This window comes from Coptis chinensis, chromosome 1 (genome assembly GCF_015680905.1).
Source record: "Coptis chinensis isolate HL-2020 chromosome 1, ASM1568090v1, whole genome shotgun sequence".
Classification (NCBI taxonomy): Eukaryota; Viridiplantae; Streptophyta; class Magnoliopsida; order Ranunculales; family Ranunculaceae; genus Coptis; species Coptis chinensis.
Genome location: NC_141456.1, coordinates 81636686 through 81655254, shown reverse-complemented (window position 1 = coordinate 81655254; position 18569 = coordinate 81636686). Strand labels below are relative to the sequence as shown.

At 35.8% G+C, this 18569-nt stretch overlaps 2 protein-coding genes, 2 long non-coding RNA genes and 1 pseudogene across 10 annotated transcripts; 1 reads left to right on the top strand and 4 right to left on the bottom strand.

Annotated features, from left to right (window-relative positions):
- Positions 1 to 986: 986 nt before the first annotated feature.
- On the bottom strand, positions 987 to 4875 carry LOC147525433 (uncharacterized). Its single transcript, XM_086565090.1, has 2 exons — positions 2990 to 4875; positions 987 to 2812 (listed from the first exon to the last, which is right to left on the bottom strand). Exons 1-2 carry the CDS (start codon positions 3429 to 3431, stop codon positions 2772 to 2774), a joined length of 483 nt encoding a protein of 160 aa, XP_086421216.1. The 5' UTR covers positions 3432 to 4875; the 3' UTR covers positions 987 to 2771.
- LOC147525434 (uncharacterized) lies at positions 3735 to 4376 on the bottom strand. Its single transcript, XM_086579428.1, has 2 exons — positions 4077 to 4376; positions 3735 to 3995 (listed from the first exon to the last, which is right to left on the bottom strand). The coding sequence occupies exons 1-2, from the start codon at positions 4374 to 4376 to the stop codon at positions 3735 to 3737; spliced, it is 561 nt and encodes a 186-aa protein (XP_086435554.1).
- A 1741-nt stretch (positions 4876 to 6616) lies between the features above and the next one.
- LOC147525432 (methylthioribose-1-phosphate isomerase-like) lies at positions 6617 to 8880 on the bottom strand (annotated as a pseudogene).
- A 426-nt stretch (positions 8881 to 9306) lies between these two features.
- On the bottom strand, positions 9307 to 9809 carry LOC147525431 (uncharacterized). The gene is made up of 3 exons (XR_015198102.1): positions 9665 to 9809; positions 9433 to 9506; positions 9307 to 9363 (listed from the first exon to the last, which is right to left on the bottom strand). It is a non-coding gene; the product is annotated as an uncharacterized LOC147525431 (long non-coding RNA).
- A 4211-nt stretch (positions 9810 to 14020) lies between these two features.
- On the top strand, positions 14021 to 17865 carry LOC147525430 (uncharacterized). Of its 7 annotated transcripts, none has more exons than XR_015221668.1 (6): positions 14033 to 14537; positions 14655 to 14701; positions 15277 to 15430; positions 15776 to 16516; positions 16921 to 17066; positions 17358 to 17865. It is a non-coding gene; the product is annotated as an uncharacterized LOC147525430 (long non-coding RNA). The 7 variants fall into 7 exon arrangements; XR_015221664.1 differs by having other exon boundaries at positions 17341 to 17865; XR_015221669.1 differs by lacking the exon at positions 16921 to 17066 and having other exon boundaries at positions 14045 to 14537.
- Positions 17866 to 18569: the final 704 nt, after the last annotated feature.

Sequence of the window (18569 nt, the reverse complement as noted above, 5' to 3'; positions counted from 1 at the left end):
GAAATTTTTGGGTTGAAAGAGCTTTTGTCAAAAAATCTACAATCTGATCTTTGGTATTGAGATATTGTATATCAATCAGATGTTGAGTAACTAATTCTCTGACGTAGTGGTAATCAATTTCCACATGCTTTGTTCTGGCATGAAAGACAGGATTGTTTGCAAGTGAAATTGCACTTATGTTATCACACTAGACCAATGGTGGTGTCCTTAAAGGTATTATGAGATCCTTGAGTAATACACAAATCCAGTAGAGCTCAGCTGCAGTGTGGGCAAGGGACCTATATTCAACTTCAGTGGGAGACCATGCCACTGTGTGCTGTTTCTTGGCCGACCATGATATTGGATTAGAACCAATGTATACAACAAAACCAGTTATTGATCTTCTGTCCATTAGGCAACCTACCCAGTCAGCATCAGTGAAAGCTTGTATGTCTAGTGATCCTTTAGTAAACCAAATACCATTGTGAATGGTGCCTTTTAGTTATCTGAGTATTCTCTTTACAACTGCCATGTGAGTATCCCTTGGATTGTGCATGAATTGGCATACCAGGTTCACTGCAAAGGAAATGTCAGGACGTGACCATGTAAGATATTGAAGAGCTCCTACAATGCTCCTGTATTCAGTAGGATCAGCTAGCAGTTCTCCAGTATAATTGTCCAACTTGCAACTAGTAGAAATTGGAGTGGAAGCTGGTTTAGCATTGGACATCTTTGTTTTGCATAGGAGATCAAAAGTGTATTTTGTTTGTGACAAAAATAAGCCTATGAAGTCTCTTTGTGCTTCCAAACCCAAAAAATAATGAAGAGAACCTAAATCCTTCATTGCAAATGACATACTCAATTGTCTTATAATATCAAGAGACACTTCTTGGGAGTTGCTTGTTACAAGAATGTCATCTACATACACAAGAATGTAAGTAATAGACTTGGAGTCTTTCTTGACTAATAGAGAGTGGTCAGCGTGAGAGACATTAAAACCTATAAACAATAGAACTTGAAATAATTCTTCATACCATGCTCGAGGTGCCTGCTTGAGTCCATAAAGAGATTTTAGTAATTTGCAGACATGTGTAGGCTTCATAGGAACAGTGAAACCTTGAGGTTGTTTCATATAGACTTCTTCCTTTAGGTGACCATGTAGGAAGGCATTTGAAACATCAAGCTGTCTAATGTCTCATCCATAGTATACAGCAATAGAAATGATTAGTCTGATAGTTGTAGGTTTAGCTACAAGGCTAAAAGTTTCATTGAAATCAACTCCACTTTTCTGATGAAAGCCTTTGGCAACTAGTCTTGCTTTCAGTCTATCAATGGTTCCATTTGATTTTTGTTTGATTTTGAACACCCATTTGTTATCAACTAGATTCATAAAAGAAGAATATGGTACAAGAATCCATGTACCAGTCTTTATTAAAGCATTGAATTCACTTGCCATGGCTGCTCTCCATTGAGGATCTTTATTGGCTTGTGAGAAACAAGTGGGAGTAGTAGGAAAAGATGAAAGACTTGTGTTTAATGCATGAGGAAGGGGATGTTTTGTAGATAAGAGAACTTTGGGTTTAAATATTCCACTTTTGGATCATGTTTGAATTTGATTATTAGAAGAATGAACTGCTGGAGGAGTGATGATTTCTGTTTCATTTTCATGAGATGAGGTAGACTGAATTTGACTAGCTAGATTGAATTTGACTTGAAGGAGTGATAGTTGGAGTTTCTGAAGCAGTAGGAGACTTGACTTCATATTCATTTAGAAAAGAAGACAGAAGAAAGGTTTCTGGAGACATGGAATTGTGAGGTTTTTCTGATATGTTTCTTGAAAGGAAACTCTGTTTCATTGAATACTACATGTCTAGACATGTATATTCTGCCAGTATGAATGTCCATGCATTTATATCCTTTATGATTAATATTATAACCTAGAAAAACACATGGTTTTGACCTGAGATCAAGTTTATTAGATGTGTATGGTTTTAACCAGGGATAGCAACTACATCCATAGACTTTGAGATTGTTGTAGGTAGGTTGTCTATTGAATAGTTTTTCCCAAGGAAAGATGTGATTTAGAGTGGAGGATGGAAGTCTATTTATGAGATAAACTGAACTAGAGAAAATTTCACACCAATATTTAGGAGGTAGCCATGATTGGGAAATGAGAGTTCTTGCCATATCCAAGATATGCATGTGCTTTCTCTCAACAATACCATTTTGTTGAGATGTGTGAGGACAAGTAAATTGATGACTTATACCATTTTGAACAAGGAAACTTTCAAATTTGGAGCTGGTGAATTCATCTCCACTGTTAGTTCTCACACATTTGATTTTGTGATTTAACAAGTTTTCAACAAGAGCTTTGAATGATAGATAGACAGTGTAAAAATCAGACTTGTAACATAATGGAAAAATCCAACAATACCTAGTATAATCATCTACAACACTTGCATAAAACTTGTAACCATTTATTGAAATGATAAGACTAGGTCCCCAAAGATCCATGTGCAATAATTGCAATGGTGAAGTGGTTTTACAAGTAGAAGTTCCAAAAGGGAGTTTAGTACTCTTTCCTACAGCACAATCTGAACAGAAATCAAAACATTTTTGAAAGCCTTGCAAATCAATGCTCGTGTTGAATGAGTTTATTGAAGACTGATGAAGAAGGGTGACCCAATCTCTTGTGCCAGATGGAAGCAGAAGCTCTGGTTGTAATGAAAGCAAATGGATATTGAGCTTGTTGAGAAGGCTTTGAAGTGAGATAAAGGGGATACAAGCCATTCTCAGTTGCACCTTGGAAGAGTATATTCCCCGATGCAATGTCCTTGACATAAAAGGAATTTAGAGTGAATGTAAGAACACAATGATTATCATTAACAAACTTGTGAACACTAAGTAAGTTATGGTTTATGTGTGGAACATGCAAAATATCTTTCATGTGAAACATATGAGAAGAATTATGAGGAGTAAAATAATTTGAACCAGTGTAAGATTGACAGACCTTGGCCATTGCCCACAATGACTTTGTCAGCTCCTTTATAATCCGAGTGAATAGACATATTTGAAAGATCAGATGTGAGGTGGTTTGATGCTCCTGTGTCAGCATACCAGTAAGAATCCCTTGAGCCATTGCATGATGAAGTGTTATAAGGAGAACCAGAGTATGAAGTACCATTGTACTGAGAGCCATTGTATGAAGCACCATTGTACTGAGAGCCATTGTATGAAGCACCATTATATTGATTTGAGTCATTATAACCATTGTTTTGAGATGTAGAAGCATGATTTGAAGATCCATGGAACTGTGGAGGACCAAAACTAGGTCCATTGTAGAATGAAGTAAGCCCAAAACTAGGACCATTGAACTGAGAAGTAGTTTCACTGATATTAGCAAGCATTGCTAATTTTGTAGGTGGAATTCGACCTACGTATGAGTGATTCATTCTGTTATGGCAGTCTAAAGCTAGATGTCCAAATTTATTACATATTTGGCACTGAGGTCTGAAGTTGTTTGACTGTGCTCCATTGTTATTGTAAGTATTCCCTCCATTAGTATATCCATTGTTGGAACCTCTGCCATTACCATATCCATTCTGATTTCCTCTACCTCTGTAATTGCCTCTTCCATTTCCTCTGTAGGGTCCTCTACCAGTACCTCTGTTATTGTAACTATCATATCCTCTTCCTCTATTGTTATTGAATGTTGCAAATGCTTGAACTGGATTAGCATGAGTATTTCCTCGTAATTATTGTATTGCTAATTCCTCACTTAAGATAAGACCATGCAATTCATCAACTTGTATTGGATCATTAGGTGACCGTGTTCTTATAGAAGTAGCAAAAGGACCATATTCTTCAGGAAGACCTATGAGAGTGTGAAATATCAAATCACCTTCAATAACTGGTGCTCCTGAAGCAGCTAGACTATCTGCTAGGAACTTCAGTTTTTGTAGGAACTCTGCAATGGTGGAGTGTCCTTTCTTCAATGCTAGAAGTTGATTCTGTAACTGAATTACATGAGCTCAAGAGAGTGTGGATAACCTATTTTCTAGTTGCAACCATAATTGTCTTGATGTAGTAACACCGACCACATAAGGAAGAATTTCTTCAGACAAGGTTGAATTTATCCAAATCATAAGCATTTGATCCCTTTTCACCCAATTTACAAAATGAGGATTGATCTTATCTGTTTGATTTCCATTTTCATCAGATATAAACTTTGATGGATAGGGTTCTGTTCCTTCTATGATATCTAACAAATCATATGCAATAAAGAGAAGCACGATAACAGTTCGCCATAGCAGATAATTGTGCCTTGTAAGCCTAACATTTACCATATTTGCAATATTTGGAAAAGTAAACGAAGTGGTGACTGGAGGAACAACCATTGGTATTGAAAAATTCAATGAACTCAAACCTTGATTTACCTAATTCTGATGTATGGAACTAAAACCTTGATTTCCTTGATTCTGAGTGTGTTCTTGATTCATGGAAGGTAAGTTGATTCGATCTTGATCCATTAAAGACGAGTTGATTCGATCTTGATCTTGATTCATTAAAGATGAGTTGATTCGATCTTGATTCATTGAAGACGTGTTGATTCGATCTTGATTTTGATTTTGTTCGATTTGAACATTTTGATTTTGATCTTGTTGAATACGAAGAGTATCAGCATATGAAGATGGTTGTTGTGTTTGATTTGTTCTAACCATTGTTAGATTTGAGAATTAAAATTTCTAGGGTTTGTAGTGAATTGAAATTGAATCAAAGAACAGGAATTTAGATTGAAAGATTGAAGATTAAAACTTCAATCGATTTTTTTTTTTTTTTGGATCTATTTTTCATCGAGCGATGATAGCGGCTCTGATACCATGATAATCTTTAAGAGAGAATGATTTTTTATGAATGAATCAATTATTCTGAAAACTATTATGATTACATATATATAGTGTTCAGTGTGTGTTGATGTTAGTTACAAAGAATATCTTGTTTTGTCTTCGTCTGTTGTCCTAGAGCTTTAACAGTTCTGTTGACTCTTGTTTCTGCTCAATTAGACACAGTGGCGGTGCATTCTATGGGGTTGGCGTTGGTGGCAGCAGTAGTTTTATAGCATTCCCAAAACTGAAGTCACTTTTATTTTGTGATATGGTTGAAAGGGATGACTAGGATCTTCCAATTTCTAAGGATATAAACGTCATGGCACAGCTGTTAGAGCTAAGTCTAGCAAATTGTTAAAAGTTGAGGAAACTTCCCGCTCTCAGAAGACTACAATCCCTTGAACTTCTTACCATCGACAGTATGAACGCAGTGAAACAAATTGGAAGTGAGTTTTGTGGAGTCAGCAACATTGATAATAGTGGCTATGGTGGTGAGGTGATAACGACAGCATTTCCAAAGTTGAAGAAACTTGTATTTAGAAATATGAAGGAGTGGAAAGAGTGGGAGCCACTACAACAAAACATGTTTTTAACAGCGCCATACCCCATCGCTAAAAGTGCTTTTGAGCGTGGCAAAAGATCTGTCGCAACGCACCAGATGGCGTTGCAAAGGTGTTGCTAAAAGTGGTGCGTCTCAAATACTCAAATGCAACGCCAAAGGTGGCGTGGCAAATGTTTCTAGTTTGTTGCGACGCCTGTGGGCGCTACTAATACACTAATTCCGTTGCTACTTCATTTATGAAAATTAAATTAATTGCAAAAGATTTCAAACTATTTGCAGCGCTTTGGCGTCGCAAAAGAGAGCTTGTAACAACTAGAATGGCGTTGCAAAATTGATACTTTTAGCTGCACAACTAGGCATCGCAAAAGGCAACCTTTTGCTACACTATTTCCATTGCAGAAAGTTTAAATATTTGGCTACACAGTGCGGGAAGTTTAAATATTTAGCTGAACATTTGGCGTGGCAAAAAACGTCCATAAATTTAGCCACACACCAAGCGTGGCAAAAAGTGTCTACGTTACTGTAGAATCAAAAATTTTAGCTACACCAAAATTGTTGCGAATGATATAAACTTCAGAAAACACACACGTATTTGGGACGCATTTAGCATTGCAAATGGTGCAATTCATACAAATACCTGTACATTTCGATTTACATAATCCTGCCCAAAACAATTTTTATAGAACATAGTAACCCTATAACAATTCACCACAAATCATAATAAAATGAATTTCATTACTAAATCATTTAATGCAAAAGATCTTAAAGAATTCACATAACTATTTTTTGCGAAAAAACATCGTCTCACATAATCTTAACAACGTTCAACTAAATTTAGACGAATTATTCAAAACTAAAATTCCACAAATAATGTCTATAGCATGCTAATTTGAGCAGCATCCACTCAGAGCTTCTTCTTGATTTAACTACTTCGGGCGACCAATCGACCAATCTAGCACAACAAATTAAAAAAAAAAAAAAAAAAAAATTTATTATTATAAACATTAATAAACCTAATATACACTCAATAAAAATCACTTAAATAAATTTATTAGAAACATTAATAAACATTAGTAAACTTTTCCGATGGCTATACCCACTACTGTGGACCATCGGGTATGTCTATTGTTGTTAACCATCGGATATACCTATAGTGCCCTAACCAAATGATGAATTACAAATCATGTACCTTATTATCTCTTCGATGAACTTCATTCAATGCTGAGAACCACTCTCACTTGCAGCCATTTGCCTTTTGAATAAAATTGTTTATGTCAAAGGCATCACTCCCAGTCTTTGTGATGACGCCCTGGTCATGAATTAGGTGAAAAGAAGTCATCAAACAAAATTTTCCTCATGTATCTGTACGTGATTTATGAATTGCAAATGCATTCTCGAGAGAGAGAGAGAGAGGGAGACCCTTTCAGTTACAATGGCAGTTATAACATTTGCGAGAGTAACATCAAAAGCTGGATTCCAAACAGAGATCCCGTGATGCAAACAATTTGCTCACCAAGTCCCCTCGAGAATTCAAGAGTTCCTTTGGAGATCTTTCCTCGATAACAATTTCTTTACCCGAGGAAAGAGCAAGATCGATAGAAGTCACAAAAGTGCAGCCACAAAAATGGAATCCCATGATGTAAAGCACAAAGGGCTAGGTCAGTAAGTCCCAATTTTATTTGCGGTGTCACTGTATTGTTGAAAAGAAGCACGCTAAATTATGTTAAAAGAACCAAAATATATCTCCAAAATTTTATAATGGACTAGTGCAAGTGTATACCATTTGCGACCACACGATCAACTCCGACAACGACAAATTAACACGCCTAGTTTTCATTAATGCAAATGCATCGAATCTGCTATAAGAGTAGCAAGTATTTTATCATGAACCAACTCAGGCTGTGAGCCTAGACCCCTGAAGTTGCAGGATGAGAAGAATCATATTAGGATTTAAAGATACAATATGTACTTCAATTTTGAAACCAACACAACAATTATTTGTTGAAGAGATCCGCTAAGCGGCTCATGGATTACAATGGGGCTTAATTAATCACCTTTTAATGTTAACGACCATTCCATAATATGACAATAAAGTTATTATTTACAATGTTTTAAGAAATCAATGACAACAACTAGCAGATCTCCTTTTGTTTAGAGAAATTGATCCCTAGGACAACACAATTTCTGGGGATTATGCCATTACTAACCTCAATTTGTAACTTTATCCATGCACATTGATTTCTACATAACAAAAATCAGCCAAGGGATTACACCTTTAACGTTTCAACTCACAAGTTTTTAACAGATTTCATTACGATTGACTAGTATCACTAATTCACGACTCTCTGAAAAATTGTGATAGAGTGAATGCCTCATTAATAGTCAGTATCCAATACATCCCACTTCTCTCTCTATGTAAAACGTCACCCTAGGCAATACAACCTTTAAACATAGACTCTAATGCTCCTGTTCAATTTCTTTTTCATAATCACTATAGTATTGGACGTTTGTAGTATAGGATGATCAAGATAGTTGTTTGATATATTGGATTAGAGTTTAATGCTCCTGTTTCATAAACACCCTAGGTATCATGTCATCTTTTTAAAATGACTAGTTTCGGTCAAATTCAAATGCCAAAACTATAATACAAAGATACAAGGTAACGTTGGGGTACTTGCCTGGTTAAAAGGCTGTGTCTTTGTGCAAAAGGCCTTTTCAAGGACCCCATCAGTATGAAGTGCACGGATAACTCCAAGGGTAGTACCATATCCAGCTGTTGCAAGACTATTGAAACAATGTACAGGATGAATGGATCAGAACCTATTTTACATAAGCTCTTACTAGATCGATAGAATAATGCGAAGGTCTACAATATTGCAAAGTCCGAGCACCTGCCAGTGTTGCAATGAGTTAAAATAGAAATGTTCTTAGAATCCTTTAGAGTATTCTTAATAAAGCTTGCTCCATATGAACCAATAGCTTTATTTGAAGCAACATCATCCTCAAGCATGGTTTCAGCAAATTCTATGTAAGCCTGAAGAATGATAATACAACGTTTTTGTTTCTCATAAGTGTAACAGTTTTCCAATCATTCTAAGACTAGAATCTAGAGTTAAATCTACTACCTGAAAAACATATTTAGAATCCCCTGAAGAAGCAACACTCTTTGTTATGACATCTTTAAGTTTTACTGCGGCATTTGACAAGTTTACAGTAGTTGGACGGCTACAAATAATAATTCATAAGTCATATAATGGTTGGGATATGAAACGACATCTTAAGAAAAAAGAGGTACCTGGAGACAAGATAGTCTAATTTATTGAAAAGAAAAGAAGTTGTATTCTCAGATGTTCCAACAAACGGCTCCATGTTAAACACTTCCACAGCCAGGGAAAGGGCTGCAAATATAGCAATTGCAGGTGCCCCATGAACCACCATATCCCTTATAGTATTTCTGGAATAAAACAAAAAGATACTAAAAGGTCAAAATCAATCCATTCTTTCTTCCTAATTTGTTCATCAATCAAACCTCGTAAAATACCAGTAGCGTAAATTTCTTTAAATTTACTTTCTTATATAGTCTAACTAAACTACTGGATACAAGTCAAAGTTCCACAAAGAAAAAATCGACCATCCCCTAGGGGGCTAGAGCACTCATATGGATAAATAGGAAAGAGATGCTAGTTAGCTACACAAGGAATCAAAAGAGACATTATGATAGACTTCAAAACTACTAAACAAGTTCCTATACAAGATTTAACATAATTAAAATCCTATCTATGCTTACTCCACCTCGTCAAGTAAACACAACCAATCGAGAAGACGACATAGGATAGAGACAAATTTAAGACAAATAAAAAGAGAAAATGAAAAGGATTACCATCCATCAGTGGCATTTCGAATGTCCAAATAAGTAGTCTCATGAGGAAGTTTTGTCTGCACATTCCATTCATGAATTTGAGCTAATTGTAATAAAAAAATGAGTGTGAAGCTCATCGCCGTTACCTAAGTCATCACCAAGGTTGTCACTTAATGAATGTGAGCTGCTATGTGTTTGTCCCTCGTCCATGTGCAAAGAGCTGTAATACAATACAGGTAGTACCGTAAATAGTAATCAAGATACATAAAGCTTACTATAAAACTAGAAAACATGTAATGAAAAAAAAAAAAAGGCTCAATCCAATTTAAGAACTAAAACGTTGATGAAGTATTTGTCTAACAGAAGAGGAACGCTTACTTGCAGAGGTGAAGTTGTACGGCACAACCACTACAAAAAAACCAAATGCAAAAGGAAAAAAATCAAATTTTAATCAAAATATTCAAATTTATTACCTTTACGGCTTATTTATTAGTATTGATTAAATTTTAATAAAAAAAATCAAATTTATTAGTATTCATGCAATTAAAACTTTATTTTACATTGAATTGAATGTGGGTGAGAGAGAGAGAGTGAGTGAGAGGGAGTGACGAATTTGAGAAGGTGTTACCTTCTTGAAGCGTGAGTGAGGGGAAGGCAGCAGACAACAAACTTGAGTGAGAGGGATAATAGTTAGGGTTCTCTTTATTTTTTTGATTTTTTCATAAAATTTAAGGTGGGAACTGAAATTGGTTTGGCGCCCTGATAATTGGAATATATATGCCAACAGCTGAACTCACAAGAACAAACCGGACGGTTAATAAGTACATCAAAAATTTAATCAACAGTCGGAAAGAAAGGATGGTTAAAAACTGTCTAAGTAACCGACGGATAAAAGCTCTAACACAACCGTCGGTTATAACCAAAACACATGAAGTGCTGAAAGAACTAACTGGACGGATGGCAAAATAATACTCGACGGATATCATTTGCAGGACCGTCCTACAGACTGAAACTGTCGGGTAATCTTTCTCGAGTATGTTGGATAAAGTCGTTTTTTGGTAGTGTATAAACACACTGAGGTTATAAAAAGTGAGAACAAAGTACTCACTAACAGACTCGAAATGTAGCCATTTGGGTCCAGTCCCACTGGCGGACTGATCGTAATATGACAACTAAACTTTTGCCTCCTTAATTTTTCATTTCTCTATCAGTATACCAGATAGATTGAATCCCTTAATAACCAAAAGTTCAAATTCTCTAATAATTCATAATGAAATATAAAGTATTCAGATTGAACTTACAACTTTGTGCGGTGGAATGAGAATCTCCTTCTTGATTCTCTGGAGTATCATCAGAGGGTGCATGAGAAGGAGACCATCTTCTAAATCTTCTGAAGCGTCATCAGAGAGAACAGGAGCAGAACTATCTTCAAAGTGTTCAGATACCAACCTTCTCATTATATTACGTATCAAGTCATAGTTAACAAGCTCAAACTTATGCTCTAGTGTATGCTGCTGATTAAATCGGCCTGGAAGCTTGGAGGAAGTATTATAACACTCTCCACACAAATCAAAACCAATTGCCTCCTCACAGTCATTGCATTTATATCTCTCACCAACTATAGGAAACATATGAAGGGAGTAATCAAGAGGTAAGAGAACGAGTGAAGGAAAAAGGTATCACTAGGAAACTATTGGATATCATCCTATTGAAGATGTTACCATAAATCAGTATGGCCAATATGTTTCAAACATGGAAATAAGGCAGCCAAAATTCAAAATTTTTGTATGCACTAATCTATCTGAACTGACTTTCCAATATGAAAAAAATAGATGCCCCACCACCAGATTAGGTATTTCAGCCTCTAATCCAAATATCATCATACAATACTTGCATGTTGACAATTATCTGAAAGTGTGTGACACTCTTTCTGAAATGACTTAGTACAAATAAGAACACTAGGAATTTACTCTAATTGGTTCAGCATGCTAGAAAAAATATAATATCTTTCAAATAACAAGAAATTACGAGAAAGACATTACCCCACAATAATCACAACCAATTCCAAGATGGACAGTTAAACCACGGTCGCCTAACCAAGACAAGTAACTCCAAGTAAGAGGCGATGATTGAGGACACTTTTATCCACCAAGTCCGGCGCCTGAGAACATAACTTTGTCTTAGTAAATATAGAAACAAGTTGTGCTAGACGATAAAGACATGTGCACAACACATATATGTTATACGAAACATGAAATATGTATCACTTGAAAGGAGATATAATATAGTTGATACACACCAGCTGATGGATTACCCTGTTGTCCATGAATAGGTTGAAGCTAAACAACCTCTCTTCACAATGCATATTCTTTGGGGAATCTTTTCTCCAATAGATGATCAAGCTCTGTATTGCATCCTTCGGTAATCCTTTAGGATGTGAACTTTGACAAAGTTGACATCTAAGTGCTTCATTTACTGGAATAACTGTACAAGATTGACAACAGACTGCAAAAAGAGAGAAATCAGGATGATTTGACTTCAACATGATACATGTCATTGATTATATGATTCAAACACGAGAGAAACCATTCACTACATACAATAAAGCACATAATTTTTTATCGAAAAAATAGCACAAATTTCAACAAACCCAAACTCAAAATCGACACTATTTTGGTGGTGGGCGATTATCTTACAATCAAAACCCCAATCCGAAACCTAAAACCGAATTCAAAGCTTGGAACTTTAATATGCAATATGAGGAAAAAATAGATCGTGAGAAATCCGGAAAGCTTATCTAAATTATCTTTTTCGGTGGAAGAAGACTAACCTGAATTCGAGGGTGGAAGATTGAAGCTACCTAGCTATAACAATTTTTATATTGAAGAACGTAAAGGGGGGGGAGGGAGCTGTTAGAGAGAAGAAGTGTTTTTAGGGTTTTATTTTTATTTTTTTATTTTGCTAAATATATCGTTTCTACTTTGTTATTTTGTTGGAGCCAAAACAAAAAAAGATGCCCGCGAAAATATTTAGGCTGTGAAAAAGCCCAATTGTGACGACGCCAACCTCACCGCAACAAATGTATACCAAATATTGAGAAAGTTGAATATTAAATCGATAAAAACTTATTGTGATGAATACTGCGTTGCAAATAATTCCACGTACAATGGCAGCCCCATCTGCGTTGCAAATGTTAAAATCCCTCAAAAAATATTTATTATTGTTTCAAAAATATCATAAAAACAAGCAGTTGCCGCGGTCTAGGCGTCACAATATGTGAATACAAGTGGGCTCTCATGGAATGAGAAACATGTAGCAACGCTAGATGGCATTGCAATAGATGTGTTTTAGCAACAATTTTTTGGCGTGACAAAAGGGTGCGTTGCAAAAGGGCCTCTTTGTTGTAGTGAGCTTCCAATTTCAACAACCACCATAGGGGATGCCCCACAAACAATAATACCTTGTCTATGACTCTATGTAAGCTTAGATTGTTTGGTTGTCCAGTGTTGAGAGCATTACCAGGTCTTGGAAATTTAAAATCTCTAGAAAGGCTCAAGATACGGGGATTGCATGCCGTGAAACTGGTGGGTGGTAAATTTTTGGGAATTTCACATGGTGATGATGCGCACAATGGTTGTTGTTCTACGTAAAAGGAAGGTGCAATAAGGAGTGGCGGCGGAGAATCAACACAGGAGGGAGTAATCACATTCATAAATATATTGGGGAATCTAATGCGAACTATATATTGGATGCCTCTGGTTATCTAAGGCCGCGTTTGTTTACATGAAGGAAATGAAATGAAAAGTCTAGTGTGGTCGACTTTTTCCATAAGTTTAGTGTGTTTGTTTGCTATGGAAAAGAAAATTGTCTTTCCCTTGTGGAAACTAAACCATGGAAAGGAAAGGGTTTTCGAGTCCGTTGTTCAACACTCGGATTTGAGAGGAAAGGAAAAGGAAAAGACTAGTTTTCATTTCCTTTCCTTAGCTTTTGCATAACAAACTGTGTGATAATTTTTCCTAATCTAGAAACACAAGTATTTTGTTGATAATCAAAGAACAATGAGAAGTATTGAATCAAGAAGAAGAAGAGATCTAGAAGATGATGAGTTGAACCACATTCTTTAATGGTTGCCTATGTATCATGTGAAGAGGAATCAAACTCAAAACGTAATTCAATTATTTTATTTATAATAATAGATTAGGTTTCCATTATTACTTGTGAGTTAAGTAATTAGAGTTTAACTAGGAAACAATCTCTTGTCAAGTCTTATCCAGACTCTTCTAGAAGCTCATGTTTTCTAAGTCAATAAGTATTTTTTATTAATTTGAACAACAAATAAACATGTTCAAGTTCGAATTGGGAGTTTGAGTTCCGAACTTAGTAGTTCCGGATTTGGAGTTCCTAGTCAGGAGTTAATTAGTTCTTTGAGCCTACTTCTCAATCTAACCAATTCCGAACCTCCTCTTCTTATTTCACTCCCGAATCTAAAAAGTGAGTTAGTCAAGGTTTGGACTTAAAATGTGTTCTGGTACTTCATATCCACACTAAGACCATACTTGAGCAATAAGAAGATATTGTCATGTGTCACATATTTATTTGCTAAAATATTAAAATATGTACCCACAAACAGTCGTAGAAAAGGAAAAGGAAATAAAGTTTAATCAAAGACCATTAATACTGAGTAGTTGAGAATGCTCCCAGTGACCCACGTCAGCCTCCTTTTTTCTCTGAGTCTGACACATCAGATTTTACAATAATTTGTCATAAAAAAGGTAAATCTACGCCATTTTTTGCAGATTTCAATTGTTCGTAACTCAAAATTGATAAAAACCAAAATCCCACTCTTTTCAATTGTACAAAACACCCCAACTCTCGAAAAAAAAAATTATCTTTTCAAATCTTCTCTCTTATTTTTCTTCCAAAATTAAATTAAGGTCATCCTTCAATCCCTCCACACACACAAAAAAAGATGCAATGTTTTGTGTCATGAAACACTGTTGAAAAAAGAAAGGTATGATTTTGTTTCGATTGACAGAGATAACCATCAGCCCAGCCTCAGCAAAAAAACCGTCGATGAGGTATGGAGATATATTCAGCAAGGTCAAGACAACAACAATACTAGCAGTAATCAAGGGAATAAAGCTCAAGAGAGGCAACCCACTCTCGGTGAGATGACTCTCGAAGATAAATCACAAATGCTTTTTCAGCAAAACTGGGCCTAAAATATCTTCAAAATTTAAATTCGGTCAAGGTAAGCAATATTTGTTACAGTTGAAAGTTGAAACTAGAAAAAAATGCGAATTTCATGCAGTCGAATAAGTTTGATTTGAGCTGTTTCTCGACGTATTATTCTCGCACTTTCTTATAGGGTGCAACTGAAAAGTTTGGAAAGGATCATCAGGAATTATTAGCAAAGTAAGGAAAATCTCGCTTACATTAATCTCATTGCTATTATTGTTTGTGCATAGATAGATTGTGTATAGTAAACTATCTACAACATCCACGTTAATAAATTTTAAGCTCATCCAACTAATAGGAAGAACCTTTGTTTAGTTATTTTGTTGTTTTACTCTATATTGAATACATGATAAAAAGTGGATATAAGGTGTGTATAGGCTTTCATCAAATACAGATTGTAACTGTTTTTGGAAATTTGGAGACTAAAGTTTGGATTATTGGAAGATCCCAACTTGACAGTTTACCAAGGAACTCAAAATGAACATTAAGCTCTTATCAATTCCTTGGCATTTTTAGCTTGATCTTACTAGGCTGAAGTTAGTTGGTGGAGCTGTAGATATAGCAAATCTAGGCTACTAACTAGATACCATGATTTGGAAGCAACTACATTGAACTGTATACACTCTGCAGTGGATAATAAATAATTTAGTCATAATAATATCTTTCTTTTATACCTTACAAATTTGAACACATTCATAATTTGGTTGATCAAGTCTCTTTGCAATTTGATTTCTAATCTTAGTCATACATAGTTGTTAGGGTAGTCCGAGTATTCCATGTAAATTCTGTATGGAATTTTGCATCAGCGGGAGTGTGTTTGTATTGCAATGGATGGTGTTATTGTGGCAACCATCGTACATACAAAGCTTGGTGGGTAAAGCAAAAGTTGATATTGAACCTGGTCAGGTACATTCTTTATAATTTCTCTTTTCTTACCTCTTAGTCCATAATAAGACTTTTTATAGACTACTAAGTAGTGTTACTTTTTCTTCGTCAATTTGACATTTTATCGAGCTTTGGAGCTTTGAATCATATGTTTGTAATGTTTAGAGGGATTTCTATAGACATATACATAGTGGTGCCTAAGTTAGAGGTTCAAGGTTACAATTTATAATTAGTCATTGGTTTGCTTAAATTGAGTTATTAGATTTTGAGTGTTGAACTTCCCTGTTTTATCAAGGAAGCTTCTCTACATTGTTAATCTATCCTATATTTGTGTTGTTTACTAAAACATTTTGTGCATTGAACCAGAGTTTCAAGAAGCTTTCCTGCTCAACAGTGCTGTCATTGGCTTACCAATGTCTTGGTGTGGTTTATGGTGATCTCAGTAGCTCTCCTCTATGTCTACAAGACCGACTTTTTAGGAAAGTTGAGCCTAGGAAGTATATGGGGTGCATTCTTTTATCTTTTGGACCTTAGCTCTCATCCCTCTCTTCAAGTACATCTCCAAATCTTTGTACAAGTTACATAAAATCAGTATCTATGTTGAGCATGTGCACAAACTAATGGCATTGAGCTGCAGCCTTGAGGCCCAAATCAATGGAGAATGATTCACTTAGCTTCCTAATTCCTATGCAAGGATGCACCACATGATTGAACTGACCAGAGCTCGAGAGGAGTAGAGTGTTTTCATGCGAGGCACCAGAATGAGCACCTTTAATGGTTGTGAAAATTTCCTGTTCAATTTATAGATGTTCTTGGTCTGAAGTCTGAGTGTCTGACCAATGAACATTGGGATGAAAAGATCCAAAGTTGATTCAATTCATTTTTAGATTTGTTATTTCCTTGCAAATGGAGACTATTGAATCAGAGGGGAATTTTGCTCTCGCGCTCTCTGTAAGTTTCGTCCAATTGTCTGAAGGGAGTGTTTTATGTGGAGTACTGGGTGGTGAGGGTGATGACACCACAAAAAGATTTTCTCCCAGTTGCAACCAATAAAGACATACAAGGGCCTCTATTGACATCATGATTGTGACTTCCCCACCGGACATGGTACTCAGTTTGTTTGTTTTTTGTTTTTTTTATAATTTTTTTTTTTTTTGTGCAAATCAGTAAGTCGATTAGGAGCGTTTATTTATTTTTTTTTTTTTAGAATAACCATTTCCAAATTTAGGAGTGTTTCATGGATCTATGAGAATGTTGCTCTTACATTTCGAAGATAGATAATAAAGGTGTACGTTTCCATGGAGTATAAGTTGAACTTTACTCAATAATCAGTCATAAGAAAGAACACAGTAAGATAAATATACCACATGGCAAACATCAAGATTCAAGAAAGTAGCACCAGGACATCCTCATCAGCATAGAGGACATCCTCATCAGCATAGCGTAGGGACAATTGTTTCTTTCAGTTGGGCACTTTTGCTTTTTACATTGGTTGTAAGTTGGTTTGACAGGAAATGTTCTACTTGGCTCATACCGGGCACATGGCATTAATTCAAGTTCTGATTCTTGGGGAAGAAATCACTCTTCAAACTTTCTTAATTTTGGCCCTTCAGAATTATCAGCAGTAGTAGTACTCATTTTTAGTTTGGGACTTTAGGTAATACTCTTTGTATCTCAGCTTATTTCTCAAATTTTCTGATAAATCTAACAATATTCTCGGAATCCATTTGAAATGGAAACATTACTGCTAAACCATGTTTGTCCTTTAAATTCCCTTGCATTGCTATTTCATGCTTGCTGATGCACAAAAGTCGACCCTGTGGTTTGCGCTCGAGGCCTCGAGCTGCATGACACTGATAAATCAATTGCCTAAAGCGAAAAAATAATATTTGCATGTCAATATAACAAACTGATTGATTATACATTGATAGGATTTGTTGTTTTTAAGCGGGCCTGACAAGACTTGGAAAATGGAGTATATCCGTTATGGAGGTCACATTTTGATTGGAGTTAGGGGGCCTCGGGCAGATGCGGCTACATTGAGAAAGCAATTGATTGTGTTTTGTGGTCAAAAGTTTCTCCTCAAGCTTGACAATGAGAGCCTCCCAATTGAACATATAACAAAAGGTATAATGTTTCTTGACCATGTGCTATGCCGTCGGGTTGTGTATCCAACTCTCAGATACAGTGCCACGGGTGGGAAGATCATAAGTGAAAAGGTGTGGGTACTATTTTATCAGTAACAACAAGCTTAAAGCAATGCATCAGGCAGTTTAGGAAGTTGGAATTTCTCAAGGGGGATCATGATCCAGATCCACAGCCCTGTTTTAGAATGTTCCATGCCACACAAGCACACACAAATGCTCATCAAGAATCCACATTGCAAAATTCTTATTGTAAGGCCTTTATTTGTATTTCGTATTTTTTGTCAAATATATATATTCATATTTGCTTCTTATGTTGTCTAATTTTTTATAATCATTATTTAATTAAATATTAATTGAATGACGTATGTTTTGTCTTTGTTAGTTCTTTATATGCTGTTACTGACAAAAAGAAATGTTGCGCTAGGAATTTTACCGAGGTTGATGTTGTATATCTTAATTTTGAACCGTCTTTAACAAAGCAATATGGTCTTATAACTTGCTGGCTGAGATTGGCTGTAAGATTCATTCCTATTAGTTAACAGTTCTTAATATTAACACTTGCACTTGGATTATTTAGGAGGAGATTTAAAGTTTTTCCCAATTTGAAAGACTAGGAATAAGAAGTAAATACAAAATCAAATTTATTTACTTGCGATTTGGAAGCATTAAACCTCAAAATCTTATGGCGAAATTGTGGAGATCGATTAGCTTAAAAAGGGTTCAATGCTAAAGACACAGTTGCAATACCACTTTTCAGGTTGCATCCTGCAGTGCTTCTTTTGGTTCCTCGATCATAGCCCAAGTAAACAATGTGTAGTTGGCAGTTATACTGTCCCTAAGGGTGCAAGAGTATTTTTCAACGTATGGGCGATGCATAGAGACCCCGAAGCTTGGGAGAACCCCTTAGTGTTTGATCATGAGAGATTCCTAGATGTTAATAAAGGATGTAACTACAAAGGAAATGATTTTCATTATCTCCCATTTGGTTATGGGAGAAGGATATGTGTAGGGAT

Excerpts from the sequence above, each read along its gene's own strand:
- LOC147525434 (XM_086579428.1), bottom strand. The coding sequence starts at position 4,376 with ATGGTTGTTCCTCCAGTCACCACTTCGTTTACTTTTCCAAATATTGCA. Across the intron at positions 3,996-4,076 it reads AAGAAATTCTTCCTTATGTG|TTACAGAATCAACTTCTAGC; the intron begins GTCGGTGTTACT and ends CATGTAATTCAG.
- LOC147525433 (XM_086565090.1), bottom strand. The coding sequence starts at position 3,431 with ATGAATCACTCATACGTAGGTCGAATTCCACCTACAAAATTAGCAATG. Across the intron at positions 2,813-2,989 it reads CATTGTGGGCAATGGCCAAG|GACATTGCATCGGGGAATAT; the intron begins GTCTGTCAATCT and ends TTTTATGTCAAG.